The 11,839-nt window shown below is 45.2% G+C and overlaps 1 protein-coding gene across 1 annotated transcript in view; it reads right to left on the bottom strand.

Annotated features, from left to right (window-relative positions):
- Window positions 1-9,261, bottom strand: part of CHRD (chordin) — a 57,580-nt gene extending 48,319 nt beyond the window's left edge. The window contains exons 1-2 of the mRNA XM_087726127.1: window positions 9,096-9,261; window positions 1,567-1,670 (exon numbers count right to left, since the gene is read on the bottom strand). Of these exons, the coding sequence (XP_087582253.1) occupies window positions 1,567-1,670; window positions 9,096-9,261 (270 nt within the window). The remainder of the gene's footprint in view (window positions 1-1,566; window positions 1,671-9,095) is intronic.
- Window positions 9,262-11,839: the final 2,578 nt, after the last annotated feature.

Below are 11,839 nucleotides of genomic sequence, written 5' to 3' on the forward strand. Positions count from 1 at the left end.
GGGTCGTAAATCCCTTTTTTTAGTTCTGTTATAACTTTGGTCACTAGGTTGTAAGTGGAGGACTATGTGCTCTTATCACAATACTTAAAGGAACCTGAACCTAAATAGAAAAGACTATTTATAAAATTTACTAGCTAATAACCCGGCGTTGCCCGAGTATTTCTTTATAGGGGGAAAATGTCCGGACCAAATGTAATTTCTACTGTTGGATTTTCCCCCTTACCAGAGGGAGCCCCCTTGTGGAGTACTGGGAAGCCATTACCATGGCAACTCCACTGCACAGTAGAAGCCATTTTACAGCAGTACAGTAGAAACCATTTTAAGGCACAATAGGCTGTATCATAACAGAACACAACCTCTAAGGGGTGTAAGTGGTGTCATACCCCCTCAGTATTTTTTTTCCAGAGAGTAAGTCATCTGGGTACCACGTTTGGTTGAAATTGCTCGAGGAGTTCCAGAGTTATGGTGGAACACACACACACACACACACACACACACACACACACACACACCTCACAGCTGCAAGAATTGTTTTTGCACAGTACTGGACAAATGAGGAAAGAACTACAGAAGAAGATGTAATTTTTTTAAAAAAAAACTAGACTGTGCAGATTAACGTTAAAGATCAAAGAAAAAGAAGATACTTAATCATTTTGAACATGGGCCTGTCCTATAAATGGGAAAGTAGTATTAGGTAAGCCAATGGATCCAGACAATATGCTGCTCACCAATCATTTATGCATGTAAACTGAAAATGTAGAAATAAAATGTTTTTTTAAAAAACATGAACGATGTCAAGCATCCGAATGTAAATCACATGGCCATGGGGATGGTGCAACGGTCATAAGTGTGGAAAATGGTCATCGGTCACTTTTTTCCCACTGGTGTCGTAACTTCCATTGGTCATAAATGACCTATTGTAAGTTAAGGACTATTTGCATCAGGATCCCTTGTTCCAGAAACCTGGGAAATCTGGCCGATTCAACCGCACGCCTGCCTTTTTTTAAATAAAACTTTTTTATTTTTTTCATTTCACAACAAATAACCACATTTATACTGTTACATAACCAACATTTATTTTATATTATTAAATATTTGCATCAATTCGTCTTATCGTCAACCCCCAAGAACGATTCTTGGCTTTTCTGCTCTCCATACACCATATTTGTACGCTTTCTTCTCCCTCTCTCCTCCTCCTCCCTACCTCCTTTCTTCCTTCTGTCATCCTCATGTCTACTTCCCCTTCCTCTCTCCTTCTCCTCTCTCCCTTTCCACTCCTTCTTTCTCCCTACCCTCTCTCCCTATCCCTCTCTTCTTCCCTTACCTCTCTCCTCTCTTCCACACTCTGCATCTCATTTACTTGGTGTATTTCAGCCTCTGAGCAAGCTCCATTTTATGTTTATATTTATAATTTCATTTCAATCAACATCTTCAATTTTAACATATATCCTCCTTTTTTTGAAAGAAAAAAAAGTATACATATATAACCATTATATTTTTAAACTCCTCCCCCCCCCAAACTTATTTTTATCCGGAATTTCACCTGCATCTTCAAATAACACTTACCGGTTCGCAGGTGCACACCACACACTGCATGATGCCAAAGGGCTCCCCTAAATCAGGATGCCAGTTATCCTCCAAGGTGTAGAACTGGCCACCGAAATAACATCCTGCAAAGGAAAAAAAGGGTTTTGAGTGCACCAGAAAACCAGTGCCTTAAGCTGGCTGCCATGTTTTTTTCCCCCCATCTGCGGTGTGAGCTGCTGCTTATCATACCGTCACCTAGAACAGGGGTGTCAAACTTGATTTCATTGAGGGCCGCATCAGGATTGTGTTTGACTTTGGGTGGGCTGGTGGGGGGCATGGTTAGCTTGACGTCACTCGTGTCGGGGACGCCTGTGGGATTCCTGAGCTCCGTTTTCACTGGCAGAAGCATGGCGGGCCAGTCTTCCTGTCAAGGCCCTGAGGATTTCGTGGCACGACAAAACCGCGGTCCACTAAAGCGCGCCCGATTAAAGCGCGTACCTGACGTCATCAGCAGCGCAACAAATACGACCGCGGAGAAAAAAGGGCACTTTAAAAAGCGCTTTTAAAGCAAGCTGATTCACGTAAAGGTAAGGGTTAGGGTTAGGGTTAGGGTTAGGTTAAGGGTTAGGGTTAGGTTTAGGGTTACCTTAAGCGTTAGGTTTAGGTTTAGGGTTAGGTTAAGGGTTAGCGTTAGGTTTAGCGTTAGGTTAAGGGTTAGGTTTAGGGTAAGGTTTAGGGTTAGGTTTGGGGGGGTTAGGGTAAGGTTTTCGCGTTAATTTAAACTTTACCGCTCACAGCGTGATGTTTTCGTCGCGCTGTGATGACGTCAGGTACGCGCTTTCGTCGAGCGCGCTTTAGTCTACCGCGGTTTTGTGGTGGAACGAGGATTTAATAGCTGCCAGCTGATGTAAGATTGTAAGCTGTAGTTTGTAAGCTGAAGGCTAGGCTGATGAAATAAAGTTGATTCATTGCAGCTATAGTATAACCCTTTTAAGACTGATGGAAGGTCCCAGTGGTGGGTTGCAGGCAATATGCCCTGGTACAGGCCTACAGGTGAGCACCAGATACCATTCCGGTATGGTGCTCTGGAGGGCCCCCCCCCATCCTTACCTGTATTTGAGCTCTTTGGCGCTTCCGCACATGCGCACGAAGCGTACGGCACCTGCGCGACGCTTAGCCAAGCAGCTGGAGCGCCGCAAAGGTCGCAGGAGGTAAGGACGCATGTGTGCGCTGTTGTGTGCTTTCATGTGGTGACTGCCAGGCCCTGTTACAACGTACTGGTTGTAACAGGATCCGGAACCCACCACTGGGAGGTCCACACAAGTCTATATATGTGGCTATTAGAGAGTTTTCTTCTTCTCAGCATGTATTCAGTTCTCTCCTTGTGTCTGTACTGAATGGCAAGGGGTTTTATCTTCTGCATGTGTTTTTCTGTATATAGTTGTAAACAAACCACTGTTAATTGTCTTTAGGTTCTGTGTTGTTGCTCCTGGGTATATCACATAAACCTAGTCACACTGCCAAAACTCTGACACTTTCGCTGTCTCCAGGGAGGCCCGCGGGCCAGAACTAAGCACCCCGCGGGCTGGATCTGCCTCCCCAGGCCTTGAGTTCGACATCCCTGGCCTAGACTGTTGGACCTTCATCCTGTCTCACAAGGTCCTTCCCACACACTCTTACACCATGGGTATGTCTAGTTTGATGAAAAGAAGGACCAGGGGAGACATGATAGCAGTGTCCCGATATCTCAGGGGCTGCCACAATGAAGAGGGAGTCAAACTATTCTCCAAAGCACCTGAGGGAAGAACAAGAAGCAATGGGTGGAAACTAATCAAGGAGAGAAGCAACTTAGAACTGAGGAGAAATTTCCTGACAGTTAGAACAATGAATCAGTGGAACAACTTGCCTCCAGAAGTTGTGAATGCTCCAACACTGGATATTTCTAAGAAGAGGTTGGATAACCATTTGTCTGAAGTGGTATAGGGTTTCCTGCCTAAGCAGGGGGTTAGACTAGAAGACCTCCAAGGTCCCTTCCAACTCTTTTAGTCTATTCTATTCCAACCCATCCTATCCCCTCCCCTCCCCTCCCAACAGTCCCAAACTGGAGAGGAAACAATTTCCTTGCTACTTTATTGTTATCCCACTCTCCCCCCCTCCCCATGTCCATTTACAGCAAATCAGCTGATCCAAATCGCCATCTCCTACAGTCCCTACTCTTTTATCTCCCCCCCTCCCCTGGAAGCATTCCTTTGAATCAGAATTTCCCCCAAGGATTTCCTCTCCAACCTGGTTATTACCATCAAAGTTAAAATATAACAGAAAACAGAGTTGGAGGGGATCTTGGAGGTCTTCTAGTCTCACTCAAGCTTAGTTCTTGGTTGGATGTCTCTTTGATAAGTTTCCCTCCTTTACTTCTTGTGCTGCCTTCAGGCGTGACAGCAAAGATTAAAAAAAAAAGATTAACAGAGTTGGAAGGAGCCCTGCAGGTCATCTAGTCCACCCCCTGCCCAAGCAAAAGACCCTACATCTGTTTGGTACATCCAGAGAATGTTTTTTTAAATCCTTGCTAGAGTTGGAATTCAAGCAGATGGACAAAAGAGGCTTGAACCAAGATTACCAGTATTTGAGACACTGATTAGCTATGCTACATTCACACAACACACCTATCCAGACCAGCCAAAGGTTTAGCCATTGCTGCATTTATATAAACAACTATACTTTATATATTGGGCAAAGAATGCAGTGTGAAACTGGCCCCTTTAGTCTTGGATGAAGCCTATAGAATAGAATAAGAATAAGAATAGAATAGAAAAAGAATAGAATAGAATAGAATGGAATGGAATAGAAAATAGAATAGAATAGAACAGAAAAGAATAGAATAGAATGGAATGGAATAGAAAAAGAATAGTAGAATATAATAGAATAGAATGGTATAGAATAGAATAAGAATAGAATGGAATGGAATGGAATGCAATAGAATAGAAAAAGAATGGAATGGAATAGAATAGAAAAAGAATAGAATAGAATGGAACGGAACAGAACAGAATGGAATGGAATAGAAAGAGAATAGAATGGAATGGAATGGAATAGAATAGAAAAAGAATAGAATAGAATGGAATGGGAATAGAAAAAGAATAGAATGGAATGGAATGGAACAGAACGGAACGGAATAGAAAATAGAAAATAGAAAATAGAAAATAGAAAATAGAAAATAGAAAATAGAAAATAGAAAATAGAAAATAGAAAATAGAAAATAGAAAATAGAAAATAGAAAATAGAATAGAATAGAAAGGAAAAGAATGGAATAGAATAGAAAAGAGAATAGAATAGAAAAAGAGAATAGAACAGAATAGAATGGAATGGAATGGAAAAAAGAATGGAATGGAATGGAATAGAATAGAATATCATAGAAAACAGAATAGAATAGAAATAGAATAGAATAGAATGGAATGGAATGGAAAGTAGAATAAATAGAAAAGGAGAATAGAATAAAATTCTTTATTGGCCAATTCTGATTGGACACAGAAGGAATTTGTCTTTGGTGGATATGCTCTCAGTGTACATAAAAAGACAAGATGCATTCATCACGCATCATAAGGTACAGCACTTAGAGATTCGCAGAGAATAATAAAAAAAAATAAAGAAACCATTAGAGAGCATTCACACCGTCCCATCATCTTGGAATATGGTGTGAATCCAGAAAAAGTGTGCATTTAACAAGTGAAACCTCTGCAGAGGGGAGCACTCCACTGTGGAGACATGTAATCAAGGATCGTTCCCACGAAGAAAGCAGAAAATAAGAAACTAACACTAAAACAAATAGACAAGTGTGAATACTCAAGACAAGCAAGTGGGAAATGAGGCCAGAATGAAGGAGAATCTGCACTCACCTATTTTATTTCAAGGGGACTCAGACATCATCTGCCTCTCCCCCTCCCACCCACACTGCATTTTAATTCCAAAAATCTGTCCCAGCTTCACCCCAGAAATCCCTTTCTCCCCTAAACTGCAGATCTAACAGAACTTAGAAGGTCTGGCTGCGCCTCCTTGGAGGTCCTTCCCACATTCAGAAATTCCTAGTATAGGCCTCCTGCGTGAGCAGGGGGGTTGGACTAGATGACCTCCCAGGTCCCTTCCAACTCTGTTCCTGTTAAAAGATGGGAAAGATGGGAGAGGGTTGCAATTCGCGCTGATGAGCAGAATACAGAATGGCAGATGGGGAAGGGGCCATGGAGGTCCTCTAGTCCAACCCCCTGCTCAAGCAGGAAATCCTTATACCATTTCAGATATTTAAATGGTGGTCCAATCTCTTCTTTAAAAGCCTCCCAGTATCGGAGCCCACAACTTCTGGAGGCAAGTCGTTCCATGGATTAAAAGTTTCTAAGTGTCAGGAATTACCCCCCCCCCACTTATTTCTAAGTTGAGTCTCTGTTTAGTGACTCTCTACCTGTTATTTTTTGCCCTGCCTCCTGGTGCTTTGGAGTCCTCTCTGTGTCAGCCTCTCCAAAATTGCATCCCATGGCCACGTCACCAGATTGACATCCCCCCCTCCGCCCCCTGCCCCCATCTCTGCCTCCCAGGACACTCCCAGCTCAGCTCCCTCAATCATCCCTTGTATAAATAAGGTGACCTTGACCAATTTGCCTCACTCTCTTTATATATAAGATTTTTTATTTTCATACAAATAACCACATACAATGCAATACAATAGCAGAGTTGGAAGGGACCTTGGAGATCTTCTAGTCCAACCCCCTGCCTAGGCAGGAAACCCTATACTCGTTTCAGACAAATGGCTATCCAACATCTTCTTAAAGACTTCCAGTGTTGGGGCATTCACAACTTCTGGAGGCAATTTAATTATGCTAACTGTCAGGAAATTTCTTCTCAGTTCTAAGTTGCTTCTCTCCTTGATTAGTTTCCACCCGTTGCTTCTTGTCCTACCCTCAGCTGCTTTGGAGAATAGTTTGACTCCCTCTTCTTTGTGGCAACCCCTGAGATATTGGAAGGCTGCTATCATGTATCCCTTAGTCCTTCTTTTCATTAAACTAGACATACCCAGTTCCTGCAACCGTTCTTCATATATTTTAGCCTCCAGTCCCCTAATCATTTTAGTTGCTATTCTCTGCATTACATCATAACCAACACTATTTTGTATTATTCAATATTCTTACCATCCATCCCCAAAGAGGCTCATTTGCTCTTCTGCTTTCCATACACCACATTTATTTATTTAATTAATTTGTATGCCGCCCACTCTCAAAGAGACTCATTTATACCCTATTCGTCGCTTCCTTGCCTCTTCTCCCTCTCTCCTCCTCCCTACCTCCTTTCTTCCCTCTGTCATCCTTCTCTTCTCTATTTCCCCTTTCTCTCTCCTTCACGTTGCCTCACACTCCAACCTACTCTGGCTCTTCATTTCTCTCCCCCCCCCCCAAGTGTCAAACATCTGTGCTTTAGAAAATGCCTTGCTTCATTCTTTTCTGCCTCACTTCGGCTGCAGCCTGACAAAATTGAGAATTTGGAAGGTTGTGCAAAAATCACACAGAGTCCCACTTTCCTAGAGTCCAATTTCGTATCTCTCGGTATGCACACACACACACACACATACACACACCACTGCCTACCTGTTTAACTGTTTAACTGTTAACTGTTTAACTGTTTATTTAATTTATAGGCCGCCCAATCCTGGAGGACTCCGGGCGTCTTACAGAAACAGACATTGAGAAAAATTAACAACAGATAAAAACGACAAATTTAAAAAGACACACTAGCATGAGCCCTCTTCCATTCTTTTCCTTTTCCCACTCTCTCTCTCTCTCTCTCTCTCTCTCTCTCTCTCTCTCTCTCTCTCTCTCTCTCTCTCTCTCTCTCTCCCCTCCCTCCCTCCCTCCCTCCCTCCCCCTCCCTCCCTCCCTCCCCCTCCCCTCCCTCCCTCCCCCCTCCCCTCCCTCCCTCCCTCCCTCCCTCCCTCCCTCTCCCTCCCTCCCTCAATAAAACATGGACACTAGGATGGAAGCCTTAAATCATAAATGGGATGCTGGGGGAGATGCACCAATTGCTTTCTCTTACTGTGAAAATCTAGAAACTTGAGCATGTGCAGAGAGCAGGTTATGGTGAACAGCGATGCTTTTACCTTTTTCCAACATTGCATCCGACGGTCACACCACCAGTTTTACCTCCCCCCCGCCCCCATCTCCCGGGACGCTCCCAGTTCCCGCGGTTCCCCGTAGGCACTGCGTTCTTCGGGGTTAGACGGGGGTCTCGCCCTTCCAACGCACACGCTCCGCGCCTCCGCGATCACCGACCCATCACCGCCCCTCCGAGATTGGCAGGGCTCCAAGTGCCGGTGGGACCAGGGGAGGCGGGGGGAGCGCCCAGTTCCCCCACGCGTCCGCATTTTCCCCGACGGGGTTGTCCGGGGAATGGAGCGCAGCGACCGGGAAAGCTCTCAAGCCGTCAAAGCCAGCTGGAGACGCCTCGGTCCCGCCAGCCTCTTCCGAGAGAGCGGCCGGGAGAGGACGATCTACAAAAGTGAAGGCTGAAACGTATGAGGAACGGTTGCAGGAACTGGGTATGTCTAGTTTAATGAAAAGGTGGACTAGGGGAGACATGATAGCAGTCTTCCAATATCTCAGGGGCTGCCACAAAGAAGATGGAGTCAAACTATTCTCCAAGGTACCTGAGGGTAGAACAAGAAGCAATGGGTGGAAACTAATCAAGGAGAGAAGCAACTTAGAACCGAGCAGAAATTTCCTGACAGCGAGAACAGTTAATCAGTGGAACAGTTTGCCTCCAGAAGTTGTGAATGCTGGAAGTTTTTAAGAGGAGATTGAGTAACTATTTGTCTGAAGTGGTGTAGGGTTTCCTGTCTAAGCAGGGGGTTAGACTAGAAGACCTCCAAGGCCCCTTCCAACTCTGCTATTCTATATTCTACAAAGAAGAGGGAGTCAAGCTATTCTCCAAAGCGCCTGAGGGCAGGACAAGAAGCAATGGGTGGAAACTAATCAAGGAGAGAAGGAACCTGGAACTAAGGAGAAATTTCCTGACCGTTAGAACAATTAACCAGTGGAACAGAAATTGCCTCCAGAAGTTGTGAATGCCCCAACACTGGAAGTTTTTAAGAAGATGCTGGATAGTCATTTGTCTGAAATGGCATAAGGTCTCTTGCTTGAGCAGAGGGGGTGGACTAGAAGACCTCCAAGGTCCCTTCCAACTCTGCTATTCTATATTCTACAAAGAGGGAGTCGAAAGCAGCAGAAAGTAAGACGAGACGCAAACAAACGGATGGAAACTAACCACGGAGAGAAGCAATTTGGAATTAAGAAGAAACTTCCTACCAGCGAGAACAATTAATCAGTGGAACAGAAATTGCCTCCAGAAGTTGTGAATGCCCCAACACTGGAAGTCTTTAAGAAGATGTTGGATAGCCATTTGTCTGAAATGGCATAAGGTCTCTTGCTTGAGCAGAGGGGGTGGACTAGAAGACCTCCAAGGTCCCTTCCAACTCGGTTATTCTGTATCCCGCGAAGAAGGAGACCTCGCTCCGCTCCGAGGCAGCAGCTCCTTACCTTGCGCGCCCTTGGAAGGCAGCGGCTCCGTCGACTCGGGCTGGATGAGCAGGAGGGTCTTGGCGGGTCCCGCGGGCGACCCCGGGCCCGGCCACGCGAGGGCGAGGGGCGGCGGCGGCAGCAGCAGCAACAGCAGCGGCACCACCTGGGCGCCCAAGAGGCTCATCGCGGCGAGGCTCATCGCGGATCCCGAGAGCGAATCGACGCCCCCTCTGGACCAGCCCTGAGCCCCGCTGGGTTTTATAGGCTCCGGCATCGCCCGAGACCGAACGGAGGGCTATTCCTTGAGCAAACAAAGGCGAGGATTGCAGATCACAGGCCCAGCGGGGGGCGCCCTCCACACCGCCGCGGGGGAAAAGTGGGGGGGGGGCTGTACGCCAGAGGGATGGAGAAGGGGGGATCGGGGGCCCTCCCGCCGCCCCCCGCCAGCCCCCGCCCCCCGCGGACGAAGCCCATGCAGGGGTGGGACTCCCATGGTTAGCCTAGTCAACCCCAAACGTCCTTCTCTGGACTTCTTTCGCTACCCCTCCCCCAAACGGCCGGCCGGCCCATACTCCCCCTCCCCCAAATCATCGCCACCGACCCCAACCCAGCCTTGTCGCTGGAGACATAGATCTATCTATCTATCTATCTATCTATCTATCTATCTATCTATCTATCTATCTATCTATCTATCTATCTATCATCTATCTATCTATCTATCTATCTATCTATCTATTCTATCTAATCTATTATCTCTCTCTCTCTCTCTTACCTGTCTATTTTCTATCTCTACATCTATCATCTGTCTCTCTCTTTTTCTCTTCCTATCTACCTGTGTCTGTCTGTCTGTCTGGCTGTCTATCTCTATCTATCTATCTATCTATCTATCTATCTATCTATCTATCTATCTATCTATCTATCTATCTATCTATCTATCTATCTACCACCTGTCTATTATCTTTCAATCTCTACATCTATCATATCTTTCTCTTTCTCTTTCCCTACCTACCTACCTACCTACCTACCTACCTACCTACCTACCTACCTACCTACCTCTATCTATCTATCTATCTATCTATCTATCTATCTATCTATCTATCTATCTATCTATCTATCTCTGTATCTATCTAACTATCTATCTATCTATCTATCTATCTATCTATCTATCTATCTATCTATCTATCTATCTATCTATCTATCTATCTATCTATCTATCTATCTATCTATCTATCTATCCCTGCCTGCCTGCCTGCCTATCTATCTATCATCTATCTATCTATCTATCTATCTATCTATCTATCTATCTATCTATCTATCTATCTATCTATCTATCTATCACCTGTCTCTTATCTTTCTATCTCTATATCTATCATCTCTCTCTTTCACTCTATCTGTCTGTCTGTCTGTCTATCTATCTATCTATCTATCTATCCATTCATCCATCACCTGTCTCTTGTCTTTTTATCTCTATATCTATCATCTGTCTCTCTCTTTCACTCTGTCTGTATGTCTGTCTGTTTATCACTCAATCAATCAATCACCTGTCTATTATCTTTCTATCTCTGTATCTATCATCTCTCTCTCTCTCCCTCTCCCCCCCCTCTCTCTTTCACTCTCCCTGTCTGTCTCTGTCCGTCCATCCATCCATCCATCCATCTCTCATCTGGCTTTCATAGCTCAGGCGAGACCTGAACTCACGACCTCCCACTTTCTAGGCTGGGGCCTTAACCATTTCCTCCTTTGTCTCCTTCCCTTCCCTCTGCTGACACCCATGAGTCATGGCCAGGATCTAAAATAGGATTATTCCAGTTGATGCCCTCAAATGGTTACGAAATAAACCTCTATCTATCGACTTATTTATTTTATTGGTCAACACCTACAAGGAAACAGGTATGAAATCGCATGAAAGAAATGGCAGAAATAAATGGATATAAATAAACAAAACATAAACACATAAAAAGAGTACATATCAATGGGGACAGTAGGACAGGGACGGTAGACCTGCTAGTGCGTTTATGCACGCCCACTTAGGGACCTCTTAAGAAACTCATAAGGTTCACAGTAGACACCTTAAGGTAAAAGGTATGGGGGTTAGAGGAACTAACAACAGGATCGGGTAGGATGTTCCACACATTTACTACTCTAGTGCGCATAGATGTGACCAGGGAGCCTTCTTCCCCTAATACTTTTGGAGACACACACACCCCCGTCGCCCGTACAGTTTGCACACACACACACACCAACAAAAAGCGCTTATTCAAAAAGGGCTTAAAATTGACTGGGGAGACCCCTGGCTCTGCCAACCAGGCCTCTTAGAAACCCTTGCTAAAACGAAAACTTTGGGTCCCACCTGAAAGTGGGGCTGATCACCCCTTTCCAGCCCCCTGCTGAATAAGTTGCCCATTCCTCCAGAAGGAGTTCCTTCGTATGCATCCCCCTCCTTCGAGTATAGTCTACCTGCGCACGTCAAAGTAATGTATGAAATCAGGCTGCCGGTCTTGCATTCTGATATGAACACAGACCCTCAGCAACTCCGTTTCCCCTTGAAACCAGTCCAGCTCCAGGCTCCAAACTGGGTTGACCCTTGGTCTGAAGTAGTGTAGGGTTTCCTGCCTAAGCAGGGGGTTGGACTAGAAGACCTCCAAGGTCCCTTCCGACGCTGCCATTGTATTCTAAATCTGTAGCCTCCGTCTCCCTGCGTTGGCCTACTACAGCTTTCCCCAAGAGAATTGGGGTGGGGTGGGGGATGATGGAAGCTGTCA

Source organism: Thamnophis sirtalis, unplaced genomic scaffold (genome assembly GCF_051295495.1).
Source record: "Thamnophis sirtalis isolate CommonGarterSnake01/CBP01778 unplaced genomic scaffold, rThaSir2_p1.2 scaffold_11, whole genome shotgun sequence".
NCBI classification, from domain to species: domain Eukaryota; kingdom Metazoa; phylum Chordata; class Lepidosauria; order Squamata; family Natricidae; genus Thamnophis; species Thamnophis sirtalis.